The sequence below is a fragment of the Panthera tigris genome, chromosome A2 (genome assembly GCF_018350195.1).
Source record: "Panthera tigris isolate Pti1 chromosome A2, P.tigris_Pti1_mat1.1, whole genome shotgun sequence".
Taxonomy (NCBI): domain Eukaryota; kingdom Metazoa; phylum Chordata; class Mammalia; order Carnivora; family Felidae; genus Panthera; species Panthera tigris.
The window spans coordinates 94,588,630-94,608,702 of NC_056661.1; the positions used below are offsets into that span (position 1 = coordinate 94,588,630).

General features: G+C 33.7%; 1 protein-coding gene across 5 annotated transcripts in view; it reads left to right on the plus strand.

Moving 5' to 3' along the window:
* AKAP9 (A-kinase anchoring protein 9) overlaps window positions 1–20,073 on the plus strand; it is a 151,512-nt gene that overhangs the window by 61,039 nt on the left and 70,400 nt on the right. For 4 of the 5 annotated variants that reach the window (XM_007076722.3, XM_042966211.1, XM_042966205.1 and 1 more), the window contains 9 exons: window positions 431–542; window positions 1,218–1,416; window positions 5,665–5,761; window positions 6,960–7,052; window positions 12,707–13,048; window positions 14,309–14,533; window positions 15,618–15,758; window positions 16,246–16,349; window positions 18,756–18,961. In XM_007076722.3, the coding sequence (XP_007076784.2) occupies window positions 431–542; window positions 1,218–1,416; window positions 5,665–5,761; window positions 6,960–7,052; window positions 12,707–13,048; window positions 14,309–14,533; window positions 15,618–15,758; window positions 16,246–16,349; window positions 18,756–18,961 (1,519 nt within the window). The remainder of the gene's footprint in view (window positions 1–430; window positions 543–1,217; window positions 1,417–5,664; window positions 5,762–6,959; window positions 7,053–12,706; window positions 13,049–14,308; window positions 14,534–15,617; window positions 15,759–16,245; window positions 16,350–18,755; window positions 18,962–20,073) is intronic. The other variant, XM_042966220.1, reaches the window with a different exon arrangement.

The following is a 20,073-nucleotide window of genomic DNA, read 5'->3' on the forward strand; positions in this document are numbered from 1 at the left end:
AACCATACCATTTGTCAATTACTTGGATGTACATAGGTTATATCCAGAGATTCATAAAGTTATATTACCAAGTATTGATAAGCATAAAATTTACAGTGTATGAGTTGAAATTCTGAAGACCAAGTCATATTACAAATACTGTATGAGTTATATACCAAAATTCTGTGCAGCTTCTGTTTTTGTATTAAAATGAACTTCTTTCTGGGTATGAAAGAACAGTACACTTCCTAATATAATTGCAGTGCTGTGAAGGGAATGTGAATCAGTGTCAGAAGAAAGCGTGGAATAACGTAGAAGCAAAAATATTTATATCAGAGTATTAAAATTCTAAGTGATTTCAAAAACATTTTCAATGTAAAGCTGCTGTAATATAACTTTCAAAATGCTAGATCGTATATTTATGTCACTCCTTTTCTGTTCTTTTCAATAGATACATGGACAGGAGACAGATGATGTGAAGCTTGAGGTTGCAGAAGGAGGTCTACCAAAAGAGGAAACAGAGTTTTTATCAGCCTCTCAGATGACCAATTTGCATGACATTGGTAAATTTTGATTATATGCCACAGTGTAGTATTTTTATACCAAATATTTAATCATTTGATTTTTTTTTTTTTTTTTTTTAACTTTTGAGAGAGAGAGAGCACAAGTAGAGGAGGAGCAGGAGAGAGAGGTAGAGGATCTGAAGCAGGGGCTCTGCCCTGACAGTAGCAAGCCCAATGCCAGGCTCAAACTCATGGTCATGACCTGAGCCAAAGTCAGATGCTCAGGTGACTGAGCCGCCTAGTGCCCTAGTCATTTGATTTTCTTACTTTACAATTTGAGATAACCTCGTGACCTTGGGCATTTCAGTATAATCTCTCTGGTCTCAGTTTTCTCATTCTTAAAGTGGAAGATTTGGACTATTGCTATCTTTGATCCCTTCTCACTTCTTATTCTGTGATTCTAAATTGTTTCCAGTTGAAAGACGTAAAGTTGGTAGATTTAGGGGTACTACAGACATGAAGATTAAAGAAATGATCTTGAATTGCACGATTCATTTTGTTTGTTTGTTTTCTTGAGTCAAATTGAGTTTAAATTGAGACTTGAGTTATTACTAGTAAAAAAAACATTATTTTTTCGAAGAAGAATGAATATCTCCACACACAAAAAAGTGATTGTGGCATTTCACTAAGAAATTTCTGTTGAAGTGTTTATTTTCTTCTCTTCATATAACTTAGATGTCAGTCATAAAAGCAAGTTATCTGCTCTGCAAGATTCTGAAAAAATTAGGCGACTGGAAGGACAAGTTCAAGAATTAGAAAACTTCATCTCCTCTTTGCAGCAACAATTGAAAGAAACTGAAGAAAACTATGGGGCAGAGATCCACTGTTTGCAGGAAAGGCTTCAAGCTGTCAGTTTGTCTACAGTTCAGCCAAGGTATCTGTCTACTTATAATTTCATTCAACAGCATTTGTAGAGTAGTAATAGTCATAACATGATTGTTTTCCAGAAGAAAATGTGACTTAAGGAAAATTGGATGAAAGAGATGGGGATGTAGCATTATCAAGGAATAAGAATAAGAGATAATTCTCTGAAATGTGTGAAATATTATAAACTGAAGACATTATAGGGATTTTACACCTTATTTTATAAAAATGCTGGTTGTTGTTAATTTGCTGAGAGAGTGTGCATATATTTGTTATCATATGCCTGGTCTTTACTACCTTGATGTGGGACATACCCAAGAAATATAAGATAGGATCATTCTGGTCATGACTGGACTTTCTCCACTTTGTTGTCTAATATTCAGATTCACCATGTCCAGAACTCTGGATCTTCCCCTTGAAATTTATTCCTTCAGCAGCCATCTCCATCTGAGGTTACTCTTCTTTTTCTCATACCTCACTTCCAGTCTATCAAAAAATCCTGTTATTTCTGCCTCCAAAATACATCTAAACTGGACCACTTCTCACTAGCCCCCTGCTGCCTACCATTGTCATGTCTCACGTGGATTACTGCAACAACTGATCTCTCTCCTTCTACCCTAACTCTTCCCTAAAGTCTGTCCTCAGCACATTTCCACAACTAGATTTAAGACATGATCAGATCACGTTAGTCCAGTGCTCTTCTGTCCTTACAGTGCCTTACTAGGTCCTACATGATGGTTCCCTGTTACCACTTTATCTCCTTTTGACTCACCCACTGGTCACTATTCTCATGCCGCACATTCTCCTTGAGATCTCAGACCATCAGTATGCTCCTGCTTTAGAATGATCTTTCTCCAGATATTTACATGCCCAGCACATTACCTCCTTTGGGTCTTTATGCAGATATAATGTTCTTATGATGTCTATTCTATTACCCCCACTTAAATTAAAATTGTTTTTTAGAACTCTGTACGCTAATTTCCCATGTCATTTCTTTCTATATTACTTAATATTATCTGTTATATATATATAAAGTATGTATGTGTAAGATGAAAACCAAGTTTATATATATTTACCGGGGAGTTTGATTTTATTTGTTTTGTTTAGTGTCTTTCTTTTATGAAAGACTTCAAGCTTTGTAAGGGTGGGGATTTTTGCCCATTTGAGTCATTGATGTGTCCCAGACCGTGTAATTATTCCCTCTGCTAGTAGGTGCTCAGTAAATATTTGTTAAATGAATGAACGAACAGTTCATAATTTAGTTGGGGAGTGTGCTATAATATTTAGCTCTATGCAATGTTCAGAGATTTCATCTAACTTTGGCTGGCTCTGCTCTTCTAGGACTGTCTTCATAGGCATTTACTAATGGGACCTCAAGACAAAAAAACATTTCTTTTCCTTGAGACAAGATATTGAATGTCCACACTTTTGGGGAAGCAGTCTGTTTCTCCTTCTTTTATTCAGGGTCTGTTTGTAGGCTTTGGAATCATTTGCCCAGCCTGGCACAGCCTTCTAAAGCTCCCATTTCATTTGAGGTCATTAGCTCTTTAACTTGACCATGCATCAGAAACACTGGAGGCTTTTGAATACTTAAAATTAGATTACTGGATTATACATTTGGAGTGTCAGACTTAACAGCTTTGAGATAGACCATGGACATGTGTATTTGTAACAAAATAATTCTGATACAGAAAGTCCATGAATTGACATTTGGTAACCACCACTCTAGGTTTTCTGATATGAAAGAAAATAAGTAGATAGCAAGAACTCTCTAATAATCAGCTACAGTATTTCATATAGCCTTCCTTTAATTAGTGATGCTTTCTCTCTAAAGTGTGAAGAAAAGGGAGTCTTTTGGAAATGTAGACTTATTTGCTGTTACTACAGTTGGGCTTTTGTCAGCTCACCACCCTCTCTCAGTTTCTAGAATATTCAGTGGAAGTGTGTTGACAGTACCTTTCAACTAAAACCATTAGTTTTCTCCCACTCCCCAAAACAGAGTTACTAAGGACCATATTCACTCCTGCTAATAGTGATGAGTCAAAGTTATTTCTTGTAAATGTCATCGCATTTTTGGATACAACTATGATGCTTTTTGAATTAAAGTAGATTTGAACTTGTTTAAAAAAATAACTGAGTCGTTCATTTAACATGTATTTGGAGATGTTATATACTAGGAGCCTCTTAGGGATATAGTATAGGATTGGAATGACTAGAGTCAGATCTGCATTTGACACCTGATTTAACCTTTTACTGGCTGTACAATTTTTGGCAGATTATTTTACCATGTCTTAGTAATATGAGGGACAATAAAACTACCATTAAGAGTAGTTAATTCTACTCTTACTAATGAACTACTGAGAGTAGTTCATTAAGAGGATTAAATGAAACAATGACTGGGATGGGCCTTAGCTAGATGCCATGGAGGGAGCTATAGATGTATTTAAGTGGCCTTTTCCCTCAAGTGACTTTAGTCTAATCATTGAAATAATACTTATTCACAAAATAATAATTTTTAAGAAGTAGTGGTTAAGGAATATAACATGGTGATAACAACCAAAGTGCTGGAATTTAAACCCATGTCTGTGTGGCATCTTTTACTGCACATTTTTATGATAATTGCTTATTGGAGTGGTTCCAGAGGAAAAGGAAATGAAGGGATGACCATGAGATATTGGGATAGAAGGAGGAATGTTGAGAACAAAGTGAAGGGGAAAAACAAAGATGACACTGTGTTGTATGAGCTAGAGAATGTGGAGAATAATGATACATTAATATAAAATAGAGAAATTAGGCTGGTGGAGAGTTAGCTTAATATTAAGAGGGGAGCAGTGAGTTTGGTTTTAGCCAGACTATATTTTGAATTTGGGATGAACACTTTCAAATGCTATAAAGCCATAGAATGAAATTGTGGACTAAGTAGAATTTTTTTTATTAGAATTTGGGTCTTAATAGACCCAAAGTAATCAGGAGGGCTTCTCAGCTATGAAAAAAAGAATCAAAATATGGAGCCAAGATCAGAATAGTGTGTGCAAGAAGCAGTAAGGAAACAGAATTGTGAGACAGAAGAACCAGGAAAGGACAGAGAAGAAAGACAGGGGAGATGAGTTTTTACAATCATTTATCATGAACAAAGAACACAAATAGGCAGTTCACAGCCGAAGAAACTTATATGGCCAATGGAAGCTGAAGGATATGTAATCTCAAAAACAAAAACAGAAATGTTCTAACAAAGTTTTAGAACTTTGAGTTGCTGAAGTTTTGAATAAATACTTACATGATAACTGTTGTGGAAGTAAAATTAATGTAACTTTTTGGAATGTGGCATTATATTAAATCTTTAAATATTTATAAGATGTATCATACAGAAAGTCCATAGATGTTATGAGGATTGATATTGTACCATTATTTGTAATAGTGAACATTTAGAAACAACCAAATGTTTATCAGTAGTGGGTTAGTTATATAAGTCAGGAAATGGGATGATGATAACTAACATCTGGCCAGTTTGGGACAGAATGAAAGAAGAGGATAGGAGAAATAAAGGAGGAGTTGGGCAAAAGGGGAGTGGAATAAAGAAGGCAGTGTGGATGCACATTAAAAGTGAAGTGAGAAATTGTATTAGCTAAAACAAAATTATAATTTACCCCTTTAATCTTTATCCCATGATTGCTAAATATTAATCTCACTTTATTTTTATGACCCAAGTTAAGCATTTTAAGAAAAAAAATTTTTTTTTACAAAATAATGATTGTAAAACAATTCAGAATAAAGACGCGAATGCCAAAAGATACATGAATAGATTAAAAAAAAAATGTAGAAGTGGTTGTATAAATTAAGAACCTTCTTTTTGCTGCCTCTGCTCCCCAGTTCCACTGGAGATAATCATTGTTACTTTTGATGTCTATTCATCCAGATTTTTTTCTGTTTGTGTGTATAAATAGTTTTTTAATAAAAATGAGCTTTTATGGGCTTTTACTCAGTAATAGCATAGATAACTTTTAGAAAATGTCTCTACCTGTAAATAGCTCCATGTCATATATTTGTAGTACACTTCTTAAAATGGCATAAAATTCAGTGGTGATGTGTTGAAATTCTCTATCATTGAAGTGTGTTACTTTAATTTTAATTGGAAAAATCAGTCAAAAATACAGTTTGAGTTACAGTACTTATAACTCTATGCATGCTATAAATTTGGACTAACAGTAACACTCGTACACAACTCTTAATTCGTTCACTCTCTTTTATTCATGTTTAGTTTCTCCAGTGATTCAATGGTAATTACTGAATCTGATGTCCAGAAAACAGTATACCCTGGAAGTTGTCTTAACCAGAACATTGATGGTACAATAGAGGTATTATATTTTTAAACTGTTGTGTGCACTGATACTGTTTCTCTGTCATTTTTATGTCCATAGTAAAACCGTTGTTAAGAAGTAAGCATAATAAATAAGAGGATAACACATTATGTAAAAGACCCAGAAGAATATATAAGCAAAAAAATTTAATGTATTTTCATAGCATAGGAATAACACAAAGTTAAAATTCAGAGTTTTTTCCCCCTAAATATGTTCTGGTTTAAAATTTGTCTTGTTTTGTGTGACATGAGCTATGTAACAAATTAGTTTCAGTACCCTTGCCAACAACTTTTCGTCCCACGATGGGAAGTTGAGTCAGACTATCTCTAGAATAGTGTTTAGGGATCCCCAAAATTCAAGATGCTATGGCTAGGACAATAGTTGAGGCTTCCTTGAGCACATGCCATATGATGTATAAAAGCCCCTCATCTTTTACAGTGTCGGCCAGCTAGCTAAATCACATTCTGTCTCTCCTCAACATTGTATATATTACCAATTTGTGGCCATTTTTCTGAAACTTATAACTACAAAACCCTGGTCTTCATTCAGTGGATTTTTAATTCTTGACTCATATAGAAAACAAAAATCATTGCTTTCTCTTGTTTTGGAAACAGAGGAGAGATGTTGGCTACATATCTTGTTTGTACCATACTCCTCCTATATGGAGTATCTTATTTGAATGCCATTCAGGTAATTGGTAAACAAATACTTTCATGCTGAAAATATGTTTACATTTTAAAAAACTATTTATAGTTTTTTCTAGTTACAAAAATAGTTTGTATTTGTGGGGAAATGGATACTATTAATAAACATCAAGAAAAATAAAATTTGCTTATAATTTCATAAGCAAAGATAGCCACTGTTAGCATTACTTAAAATTAGATACATATCTTAATTATATTTAAGAAGTATCTTTAGCTTACTATAGAACTATGTTAGTAATTATAAATATGTAAATATATTTCTGACTTTGCATCTTTAAATTCACAATAGTAAGTAGGTTATTTAGAATTCTACACTAGAATTATTCACCAGAATTATCATTTTTAATTAAGAGCAGAACTGAAATTTACTTATTAAAACTCAGTTTTCTAAGAAACATTGATCTTTTGAGGATATTTGACTGTAGAAGTTTAAAAATAAGTGATGTATGGTTAGTATAAACAAGTCTTTTACATTTTGCTTTTTAATTTAGTTTTCTGATGAATTTGGAGTGAAAAAGGAAACAAATATGGTTACATTGCTGGAAAAACAGTACCAAGAACGATTAGAAGAAGAAGTAGCTAAGGTAAGTTAATAGTTTGTCAGATTATTTTGATTTATATTCCTTTTGAGCCTTCAGAAAACATAGATTTTATTGATAGTAATGACCTTTTTTTTTCAAGTTTTATTTATTTAATCTCTACATCCACCATGGGGCGTAAACTCATGACCCGAAGATCAAGAGTCTCGTGCTGCACCGACTGAGCCAGGCACCCCTGCACTTTTTGTTACAAGTTTTGTACATAGATTATCTTTAAATTGTCAGTTACTGGTATCAACCACAATTGCCTTTCAATGGAATATTCTGTGAACTTTTCCTTTAGAAAAATATTTTCTTCTTGATGTGGAATAGTAATCAGAAACTTCTCAGAATGCCAAAACAAGTCTTTATAAATTTGTTACCTGGGAGTAGTACCTGTGATGGAGTTTGGCCTTCCTTTAAAGGTAGGGGATATGGTAGGAAATGAGAAAGAAGGTGGTTTGTCTTTTATATATTTTCTTTGCCTATCTCTTCCTTGAGAAGTGACTGTGATGTTTGTGACTGTAGATACTCTTAGCTGTGCTATGCCCAGAGCCATTCTTTTAAATTCTTGAATACCAAGCATATCACCTAATCTACCATTATGATTCCATTTCTTTTGTCTTTGTATTCCCTTTCAGAAGCATATATCTGGGGTGCCTAGGTGGCTCAGTCAGTTAAGTTGGCTGACTCAATTTTGATCATGATCTCAATCATGATCTCGTGGTTCATGGGTTCAAGCTCTGCATCAGGCTCTATGCTGACAGAGTGGAGCCTGCTTGTGATTCTCTTTTCTCTCTGCCCGTCTCCTTTTCTCTCTTTCTGTCTGTCTCCCACGCGTGTGCGCACACACTCCATTCTCAAATAAATAAACTTTAAAAATAAAAAAAAATAATAAAATGGATATGCCTGATTGGGTTCTTATATTGGAACCATTGAATTCTGATTTTTTCTGCTTTTTAATATTTCAACTGTTTCAATATAACAATCCCAGTGGATATATGCATTTTAAAAGAGGAGAATTGATCGATTATACAGGAAATGCATAATGAGTTAGGTTAAACATAAAGTGATCTTAGAAAAAAAACCTGAAGGAAGTGAGAGAGTCAATCATGAAGGTAACAGATTGAATATCTTTTGAGAAAGTGGAATGCAAGAGAAAAAGTCAAGAATTACACCAGTGAATGTTTCAAAGAGGTGGCCAAGAAGAATGGCAGGAGTGTGAAGGCCACTTGCCCAACTGCCAGCTCTGCTGAGAGGACGGTTTTAGTCCTGCCACCCCACAGTCAGGGGACCTATTTGGTGAAATATTATTTATCTTCTTAGCAAATGTGACTGGGTACAGGAGGAAGAAGAAATAAAGGAAAAGGGGCAAGGGCTGGGGGAAAATATTACTCTAGGTTATTTGACATAAGCAGCTGGAAGAATGGAGTTGCTATTAGGTGTCAGAAAAGACTGCAAGAGAGTAGTTTTTGGATAGGAAAGATAGACTTGAGATTTTAGCTTAAGAATTCAGACCCATTAGGGTGCTGGGTGGCTCAGTCGAGCGTCCAACTTTGGTTCAGGTCGTGATCTCGTGGTTTGTGAGTTTGAGCCCTGCATTGGGCTTGCTGCTGTTGGCATGGAGTCTGCTTCAGATTCTCTGGCCCCCTCTCTGCCCCTCCCCTGCTTGTACACTAAAAAAAAAACCAAAAAAATCATTAAATGCAAACACTTACTAAATGTTTAAAAATAAATATTGAAGAAGTGGTTGGATATGCATATCTAGAGTTCAGAAAATAGGTTAAGACTAGACATGAAAATAGGGTGGTAAATAGGGCAACGTTTTTCAAACTGTGAGTTGCAACTCGTTTTTGAAGCGTGAAATCCTGGTTTTGGACCAGGATTTTAAAATACTGGGAAAGTTCAATCATATAAATACACACAAAATGTATGTGTGCTTTGGATCACAACATAAAATGTTTTTATTGTTGTGTGTGTGTTTACCATGGTTGCAGTGAAAAAATTTGAAAAACAATTAATGTAGTAGTGTAGACAGAGCAGAGGTCTGGGGGCTGAGCCTGGATAACACCGATGTTTAGAGATCAGAGAAATGAGGAGGAATAAAGAAGATAGAGAAAGAGCCGTAAATTAAATATGGGAAAAACAGAAGTAAAAATATATCAAGAAGAGAATTTATTAAACTGTGTCAAATGTTTTTGATACATCACAAATGATTAGAACTGCAAATTAATTATTGGATTTTACAATGTGAAATCATTGGTGAGTTTCACAGGAACACATTTGATGGGGTGGTGCAGACAAACTGATTAGATTGGATTTGAGAGAGTGAAGGGGAAGAATAAAGAGATGAAATTTAGAGTTTTACTTGAAAGAGGAACAGAGAAATACAGTGGTATCTCAAGGGTAATGTAGAGAGTCAAGCAGCAGATTTTTGTTGTTGGTAATTTGTTTCTGTTTAAGAAGAAAGGTGTCCTATTTCTTTGTTAATAATAATTATTGAGGAGAGAAGGAAAAAAATTCGCTAAGTCAGGAGAGAGAGAGACAGTTGTTGGAGCAGTGTCCCTGATTAGAGGAGAGGAGGTACAATGCCCTGGAGGGTTGCCATTAGATAGGAGCATGGCGATTTAATCCATGATAACAAGAAAGAAGGCAGAGAATATTTGGTTCATCAGGATGTTTTCAGATACGGTATTTGGAGCCTGTGGAAGTTCTCTTCTGATTGCTTCTGTTTTCTCACTAAAAAAGAAGCAAGGTCAGCACCTGAGAATGAGAAAGGAAGGGAAGACATTGAAGCTTTAAGGAGAGAGGGCTTTCTAGGAGAAGGAAAAGACCAGGGAAATTGAGTAGAATTGCCTAGTATCCTGAAGGACTCAATCAAGGGTAGTAGTTATGAATTTAAAATAACACTGTTCAGCTTGGTTGGATTTTTTTTCCTCCTCATCTAAGTTTAGCTTACACAGGCACAGAGTAGGCAGTTCCCTGTAATCACAGGTGGAATTTGGTTAGATGGTATAGTGAAATGGAAAGGAGAGAATAACAAGGTAGTTGAGTCCTGAGTTGAGTTTTTTAGTTTCCAGACCATACCATTCTTTTAATTATTTCTGTTACTCATTTCTGATCTAAAGAAAGTGATTCTTATTGTACAAATTTTTCAAAATTTCAGAATCTTCTTTTGTGACTTAACATATGGTCAGCTTTTTGTTGTTTGTCATTATCTTTACCGAGGTATAATTTACATACCATGAAATTCGCAGGTTCCAACTGCAAAATTTGGTGAGTTTTAACAGATGTATGAAACCAACGGCATAATCAAGATATAAGACATATCCATGACCCCTAAAGTTTCTTCATGTTCCTTTGTAGACAGTCTCCTTTTTATATTGCTTGATTCTGTTTGCTAATATTTTGTCCAGAATATTTATGTCTGTATTCATGAGGGGCGTCATCCATAGTTTTATTTTCTTGTAATGTCTTTGTTTGGCTATGGTATCAGGTCAATGCTGGCCTTGTAAAGTGTTAAAATATATTCTCACTTCTATTTTCTGGAAGAATTTATGTAGAATTGATACTATTTTATTCTTAAATATGGTATAGAATTTGTTAGTGAAACTAACGGGGCCTGGAGTTTTGTTGGAAGATTTTATTAAACTATGAATCTGATTTCTTTAGTAGATTTTGTTTTACTCAAGCAATCTGTTTCTTTAGAGTGAGCTTTGTTAGTTAATGTCACTCAGGGCATTGCTCCATTTCATCTATGCTGTTGAATTTACGTTGGTGAAGTTGTTTATAGTATTCCTTTATCACTTAATGTCTGCTTTCTCACTTTTTTCTTTGTCATTCTGTCTAGAAGTTAATTGTATTGATGTTTTCAAGGGTCCAGCTTTTGGGTTTTTTAAAAACTTTTTGTTTTATTTTCATTGATTGCTTTTCTTTATTTTTTACTTGTTTCTGCTTGCTTTGGGTTTAAGTTGCTTTCTTTTTTTTCTGGTTTCCTAAAAGACCTTTCTTCTTTTCAAATATATTCATTTAATGCTATAAGTTTCCCTTTAAGCACTCCTTTAAGCTGCGTTCTACATATTTTCATTCAGTCTGAATATTTGATTTATTTTGTCACCTCCCCTTTGATTCATGGGTTACTTAGAAATATGTTGTTTAGATTTTCACATTTAGGGGTTTTCAGATATCTTCCTGTTGTTAATTAATTCATTGTATAATTTTTAATTTCTTTGTGGTCAGACATACTTTGTATGATTTCAGTTTATTTAAATTTATTGCCTTAAATATGTTATGGTTGAATGCTGCATGCATACTTGAAAAGAATGAGTATTCTGCTGTTCAGACTTTAAGTTTTCCTCTCGTATTACTACCTTCAGCCTGAAAAATTTACTGTAGCATTTCTTTTTGAGCAAATCTGCTGGCAACAAATTTGACATACAACATATTGTATGTCATCTAATTTTGAGTTACATATTGAATATTTTGAATACTGTGTAGATGCTGAGTCTTAGGATGTTCTGGAAAGTGTGAAAAAAAAAATGCTTTTTAAATAGACAACCCATTTAGGTTCAGGCCACAAGTTCTTTCTCACCTTCCCCATACAGATTTCTTCTTCAAGTTTTGACTCCCTCTGCAATTTGCCTGCTTTTGTTTACTTCTCAGAGTTTTCTGGTAGTTGCTTTTGTATTTTGTTCAGTTTTCAATTGTAATCAATGGGGGAGAGAGGCTGTAGTGGGTTTAATTTATGCTAATCACAAGTCTCGGTCTTAGGTATTTTTATTTCACAATTTAGATAGAATTATTGCTTTATACCCATCAGTGTTAGGTTATCCACATATTTACAAAAAGAAATTTTAATGCTCTCATCCTTTCTGCATCTTATGCCTTCCTTCTAGCATCATTTTCTGCTTTTTGAGGGACATCCTTTAGAAGTTCTTTTATGGATCATCTATTTATTGGGAATAAACTCTGTTTTTATTTGTTTTTATTTCATGTTATTTTGCTTTCATTCCTGAAAGATGATTTTGTTGAACATTCAAATCTGGGTTGATGTTTTTTTTATGTCAGAACTTTAAAGATAACATTTCATTATTTTCTGACTCCTTCTTGTTTCTACTGAGAAAGTCCTTGTCATTTTAATTGTTGTTCCCCATAGGTAATACATCTTTTTTCTCTGGAAACTTTAAGAATTATTTGTTCTTGGTCTTCTCTTTATTTGTCCTTCCAAAATTCGTTGGTCTTGACTCTTAGGAGTAGTACCTTTTGTATTCTCACCTGTTACTTCATGAAATAGTTTATTTCTGTAGTCTCTAATACATGCTTCTAGAACAATAATTAGATGTTGGTTGAATATTCTCGTTCTATCCTTCACTCTGCTTCTCTTTCATGTTTTTAATATTTTTAATCTTTTTGTCTTTGTTGCATTCTTAGTATTGAGAGACAAAGAGACAAGCAGGTCAGGTTCAAGACAGGAAATTAAAGTAAAAGCTAGTCTTGAGATCTTGACCACAAGTTAGAGAAGATTGAAGGTATGAGAATCTCTCCATATCACTTTCTGTAGGATTTCTTTTAGTTTAAAACCATTTTGAGTGGTAACTTGCTTTTTAAATTCCTGTTGGTATTTATAAATCTAATCCTTTTCATTTACTTTATTTCTTTAGGTCATTGTGTCAATGAGTATAGCATTTGCTCAACAAACTGAACTGTCTAGAATATCTGGGGAAAAAGAGGTTACTACATCATCAAAACAAGCACATGCTTTCTATCAGCAAGAACGTTATTTAAATGAAATGAAATCATCACAGGGTCAAGCTTTTGAAGAAATGGACATGAAATTTAAAGAAGAATTTAAACCACTTAGTAAGGAGTTAGGAGAAGATGGAAAGGAAATTCTGTTACCAAACGATGGTAATCTTGATGATACACTACAATCGAAGGACCATGAACTGACTATTTCAGAAGAAATGTTCTCCAAAGATAAAACATTTATAGTCAGAGAATCTGTAAGTATATTTCCTTGTATAAAAATCTGTGACTTCCTTCACTATAAAAATATTAGCAGTAATATTCCTTAATGGGGAAGGAAAGTATCGGATCCAATCTTGACTTAGGGATTTGCATTTTGAATGTGTTTTATTACTTGTAAAGTATATGAATAAATGATTTACTATTTTATTAAATAAAATAAGTCTGGCTCATAATATTTTTGTTTATGTTAGACATATATATATGCATGGTAAAATCTCATTGTAAATTATATGTACATTAATTTTGTTTCAGTCAGTTTAAGATTAATTATCCTACAATATGTCTGAATAAAAGGTTTGCTTCATTTAATGTGATGATAACATCACATGGAAGTAGCTTCCTGTTTAAGAAGATAATTTAAAGCATTGTACTCTGTAAATACTATTTCTCTTCTTCTATACTTACTCATTAATGGAGGATCTTTTCTGTGTCTGTACTACAACTGCCTGTGCCTTTAATGGAAAGAAAGAAATCCTACCTTTTTTTAATTATCTAAATTAAAATTTTTTATTAATGTTCAGGATAGGTTATATCGTGTTTAGAGGCATACTGAAATAAAATTGCCAACTTGTTTATGAAGTACAAAACTGAGATACTTGTGAAAACCTCTTTAATTTACCAGCAGCTGTTCAAGGCAGAGTGCTTCAGGAACTGAAGTACTTCTAGAAATTCATTAAGGAGTTGATTTCTAATGAGTATGAGAAAGTGGAACATAAAGCTTTTATTTCCAAATAAAAATTATTGAAATTTGTTTCTTATAGATTGTTATATATTCTTATATGTTATATTGTTGTCTGTAGTACCGTGGTGACCACTGTATAATATAAATTAGGTAAAATTTTTCATGTTTTATAAATTTAATTTTAAATTACAAGTATTCCATTTATATTATCTCCCCATCATAAATGTCAAGAGGGATAAGGGAGCTACAGCTTCATTAAGAGCAGAAGGCATTTTGAGGATTTTTATTCTTTATTCTTCTCCCTTAGATTGCATTTAAACTAACTGACAAATAGCTATTTTGCGTTTGGAGAATAACATGTGTAATGGTAATAAACTTCACACTGATTTAGAATTATAATTAAGACAGATATCTTTTTTAAATTTGTTTTAGTTAAATGGGAATAAAAATTAGGCACTTTAGTAGTGGAATTGCTTTTATATTAAAACACTGATGCTGACAGATTGCCACAAAATGTTTTATGATTGCCTTTTTTTTTTTCCTACCTTTTTAGATTCATGATGAAATTTTGGTATCAAGTATGGATGCTTCTAGACAACTAATGTTAAATGAAGAACAGTTGGAAGATATGAGGCAGGAACTTGTGCGACAATACCAAGAACATCAACAGGCGACAGAACTGTTACGGCAGGCACACATGCGCCAGATGGAGAGACAGCGAGAAGACCAGGAACAGCTACAAGAAGAGATTAAGAGACTGAATAGACAATTAGCCCAGGTATGAGACTTAGCATCTCTTTTCTCCCCAATTAAAATAACAGTATTCTTTAGATAGCCTTTATTTAAAAAGTCAAAACTATTGCCAAGATCTGAATAAAAACAAGTGTTTAACATTAAGAACAGACTCCATCAGCACAACAGCCTTAGATCTTGTTAGGAACACCTGACTCAACCTTGGAGTGCATTGCGTCTGTGCCATTTTATTTATCTGCCTTTTTAGGCATTGGAAAAAGTGGCTACAAGGCCGTTTGTATATTTGTTTTTAATCATTCCATTGATCATACACGCAAAAGCACTGTGATAGTATTCTGTGACAGAAATTCTTTGTGCTGAGGTGCAGTTGATACTCCGTTTTCCCATATTCATTTATAGTTTTGTGAGTCCACCAATTAGCATTTCCAAGGTTTACCTTTATCTTTAATCTATCTTTTTAATCATGAATGGAAATCTGAAGTAGTATGTTTCTGGGACTTTCTCCAGGGAAACATCTCTTCTTGATTTGACAAATGCAAATTTATATAACGTTCTTATCCCTTTTTCTGACTCCTTGGCATTTGGGAGCTGGATTCTTATCAATTGCTGTATATAGTATACTCACAAAATCATTACAGAAAAGCACGAAATATTTTTACAAAAGTTCCTATGAAAACAAATTTATTCCATTTATTTTGAAAACTTAAGAGATAAAAAATAGAGAAAACTTAAAACATGTTCTTTCCGATATAGAATAGGAAAATTGGCAGTTGAACATAAAACATCATTTGAAAAAAACTGATTTTGCTTTTCTTCATCGCATTTTGTGAATTTAAATTTCTGAATTTTCAATGCAAAATTGACAAATGAATATATTATTAATTGAGCTTCACAAATTCCTGAATATTCTAGCCCTAATTAGTTTTTTATTTTAACTTTCAAATTTTGCATTGAACTTTATATACGCTTTTAACCCCTAATCATGGGATGTGACTCATATGTAGAAAGTGCCTTCTCTTGGTCCCTGGGTTAAAAGAAATCTGCTTATTATTTCTGCTTTTTTCTTCTATCGCAAACAATATTCTCTCATGACCTTTTTTCTTATTTAGAGATCCTCAATAGATAATGAAAACCTGGTTTCAGAGAGAGAAAGGGTGCTTTTAGAGGAGCTGGAAGCACTAAAGCAGCTGTCTCTAGCGGGAAGAGAGAAGCTGTGTTGTGAGCTGCGCAACAGCAGTACGCAAACACAGGTAGTATGGACTCGGGCCCACCTAGGGTCCAGGGGTCAACATGCAGTAGGATCTGTTTGTCTTTGTTGTCCGTGGGAAATATATTTTTTATGGGTGTGGAGCTTAACAGATTTGTGATTGTTTACATGCCAGGTAGGTGGAGTCAAGATTCTTCACGTTCCATTTAAGGTAATTTGAATCAGACATTGCTGTAGCAGCAGCTGTTGCTTCACCACGGAGCAGCCTAACAAACTGGATGTCACACTACAGCATGCGTTAGCCTGAACCCAGTGAAACTGTTTTCATCTGTGTATTAGGCTGCCTTAGCTTTTTTGATAATGCTAATCTCTTAATAAAATGTAGTTAAATATTATTTCAAAGATTATCTATTTTGCACACAGAGGTTTCTGTTTCACTTTATAGCACTTTAGAAGAATGACATGGTGTTTCCAAGATGACAGGTTTTCTTTCTCTTTTGTCCTCTCTACCTTTACACAACCTTAAACAGAACGGAAATGAAAACCAGGAGGAAGTTGAGGAACAGGCATTTAAAGAAAAGGAGTTAGACAGAAAACCTGAAGATGTGCTTCCTGATATTCTGACCAATGAAAGGTATACAGAATGTGTATTTTTTCAGTACAGAGGGAATTAAAATAGTTGTTTCAGTGTGATAAACTTTATTTGTCCTTGTTTTGATCTTGTACATTTGTTTTGTCCATTTTACTCTGTGTGTAAAGAATTACCAACCTTTGATAGGCAAATTTTTAAAAATATTTTTTATATAAAGTAATTTTTGATTCGATATTGGTCATGTACTTATCTCAGTAAATGGTAAGGCATTATTTGGTTACTGAACCTTTCTTGATTAATTTTATTCTGCTCATATGCCATTTTTTATCCTTAAAAACACAATTGTACATGTGTGTATTTCTTCACTGTATGGACGTACATTCAATATAAGCCACCTCCCTTGTTTGTGACGAGAAAAAAATTAAGTGTGATAGTCTACAGTTAGCTTCTTTCATTGATTTATTGCATATCAGATGAGAACTTTCAATCCATATCCCACTTTTGATAGATCCCACTTTTATATCATGAATAAATTAATGATGTTAACAAAACTTTCCCTGATTTGATTTTGTAGAGGTTAATATAAAAATGTAAAATATTAAGTAAGAATAGTTACCCCTATGTTAAGAACTGTAGGCATAGTATTTTAAAATTTGTTCTGTTCAAATGAAAATAATTTCTTTAATTTTAAATTAAATTAATATCTACTAACTTAATTTCCTCCTTTTCCAATTTCTGTGACTGTCAACCCTCTGTGTCCTCCTAACCTCCTTCCTCAGCTTGCATGGAGGAATTTGGCCCCTAAGATTTTGGCTTCCCCATTGGATCATCAGTATGGAACACAGTCAGTATGGAACTCAAACAAGAAAGACAGTGTATGAAAATTAGAGTTACCATGGCAATATAAAATAAACAGTTTGTTTATTTTATATTCTTTATCTCTAATTGGTATATTTTTAAAACTATGCAGTATTTAATTTTTAGGAATTTTTGTAGTGAGTGCTAATAAATGAGTATTCATATTTTATTATCTCTACCATCATATTAATTTTAATCATTTCTCTGGTTTAGAAATATTTTCAAGTTGTCCTAATCCTGATGTGTTTGGGGCTTGAACAAAACTTCAGAAAAAGTTAAATAAAACCCTTGACTTACTGCCTACTAACTAAAGTACTTAGAGTTTTATTTTTAATATCCTCACCTCATGTAAGCAGAGAACTTGATATAGGTGCAAAAATAGAACTAGTCTCTTTCACTTGACAAATACTGAAGGAAAACTTGCCCATTTATTACCTTGTCTAAAAATAGTTATGTCATGTGCCGGTGAAAACAGATATCCTTTAACCTGATTGTTGGTGATCTCCCACAGTGTGAAGCTGAGATAGAAAACAGTCTTAAAGCAGTAGACCTTTACCATGAAAGTCTCTTATTCTACCTATATGTGTTAAATATAAAGTTTGCCACTGTAGTACTCTTAATGATTTAAGCTGTTAGGATAAGAGAATTGTTTAGTTATTCAGAAGATTAATCAGATAATTTTCTGAATTACCATTTATGGAAGTATATTTCTTGACATGAAAAGATGTTTATGTTAAGCAAAAAAAGAAAAACCTTACAAAGACACTTTGTCCTGGATAACTCCATTTTTGTTTTTAAAATGTATATATTTATGAGGCAGAGGGGAAATCTAGAAAGAGAGGCATTAAAATGTTAACACTGATTTTTTTGCTGAGATATTTAAGTGGGTGGTAAGCAGTGTTTTCTAATTTTTTGAAAATGAGAGTGTTTGACATCTTTTAAAAAAGAGAGATCCACCATTGATTCCAATTGGTTGAAAATAGGTTCCTTCTACTGGCTGCAATGAATATGGTTTATGTAACTTGAGAAATTTCTGTCTCTGTAGCAGATGTAATGAATGATACTTCCGCTGGTGTTGGCAAATAGTGATATTGCACAATAGATCTTGTTAAAAACAGGTCTCTGTCTGTTTTTGTAATTTAATTATCTAGATTATCACCAGTAGGTTGTAGAAATACATTTTTCTGGTGGAATTTTTAAATTACATTTTAAATTATATTGTTTGACACATAGAAAGATTAAATGTGAACTATGTATAAGAACAATAAATGGTACTATCAGCTTGCATATGCTTGGATACTGACACAATTTTTAAAATAACTTTTGCATCTCCTTAAAATTTTCTTCTAATTTGGAAACTCTACTACCTTAAAATGTCAGGTGTTTGATTGCTTTAAGGTCAGTAAAGTACTGCACATTTGTAAAAAAAGCACTTCATTTTAAGTGCTATGCATATTATTTTCATAGAGAATATCATGATATTTTATTATTCAAGTCAGATATTTTTTGGTACATTTTGTGTGGAACATAAGCACAGTGTTTGCTTCAAAAAGATTAAGCATTTTAATAAATGTTTGTTTCTCTATACAGGTTTGCACTGCAGAAAGCTAATAATAGACTTCTCAAGATCCTCTTAGAAGTTGTAAAGACAACAGCAGCTGTTGAAGAAACAATTGGTCGCCATGTTCTTGGTATTCTAGATAGATCTAGTAAGGTCCAGTCATCTGCCAGCTTGATTTGGAGGTCGGAAGGAGAGGCACCTATAAAGTCATGTATCCATGAGGAACACACAGGAGGTACTGGTTTTTATATGCTGTTGAGACTGTCATCATTATCTCATAAATCTTTCTGAGAGCAAGGCAGTTTGCTATGTGTTGAAAACCTGGAAGAGAGAATGTTAAAGTTGTTTCCAACAAAAAGATCTTCAGACACATATTTTGGAACCACTGTTTTCAGAACACCATTATTGTATAGCTTTTGCAAGTGTGTGTCTTGGAGTTGTTATTGTACATACTCAGGAATACTGCTGTGCTACAGAAACCAGAGGCTATTTAATTTCTCCACCAATAAAAGAAAAATTCTACATCACTTCTCAGGACTTTTATCCATGAGATATCCAATATCCATGAGGTATTGGCAACATCCTGAAACCACCCTTTAAGATTAGAAATAAAGAGTTTTAGGAATCAAGCATCAGTTTCACATCTGTTGAGAATGGGTTAAAAGAATGTCTTTGTAAGAAACCCAAGGCTTGAACTTATCTTTAGGCTGTCCTCTGCTAGCTCCTTTCTTCCTTTTGGAAAAGTAGTTTGAAGTGTGACAGAATATGTGTGGATCCAGAGGTTGGGTCCTGAAAGAATGTAGCTCTCTTCCTAATTCTGTCTTCTTCCAGCTATGTGAGCCAGAATTTCTTCTTGGAATTTCTTAGTTTCACACTTGCTGACATCCAGTCTCTCTTGTTTTTTAATTCCTTGTTGATAAGGGAATCAGGAAATCAAAGGGTGAGAAAATTTTTGTCAAATGGGAAAAGATAGGGTCTGGACTCTCAGATACTGTAGTACACTCCACACCCGAGCATGTCTCCCCAGTTAGAGGCAAACCTTCTAAGAGTGCTAATATTTTCAGTTTTTGAGAGCATTTTGTTGAAGTTTCATGTGGAGAAATGAAAAGAGATTATCCCACTTACAGAAAGTTTACCTGATTACAGTTTGGCCAGTAGCATGTTTCTAAGTGCAGAGAAAAGTTTGAAATTGTAAGTAAAACTGCCTCAGTTGAGTACAAAGATGATTTTTTTTAACTTTTTTTATTTTTTTAATTTTTTTAAATTTACATCCAAATTAGTTAGCATATAGTGCAACAATGACTTCAGGAGTAGATTCCTTAGTGCCCCTTATCCATTTAGCCCATC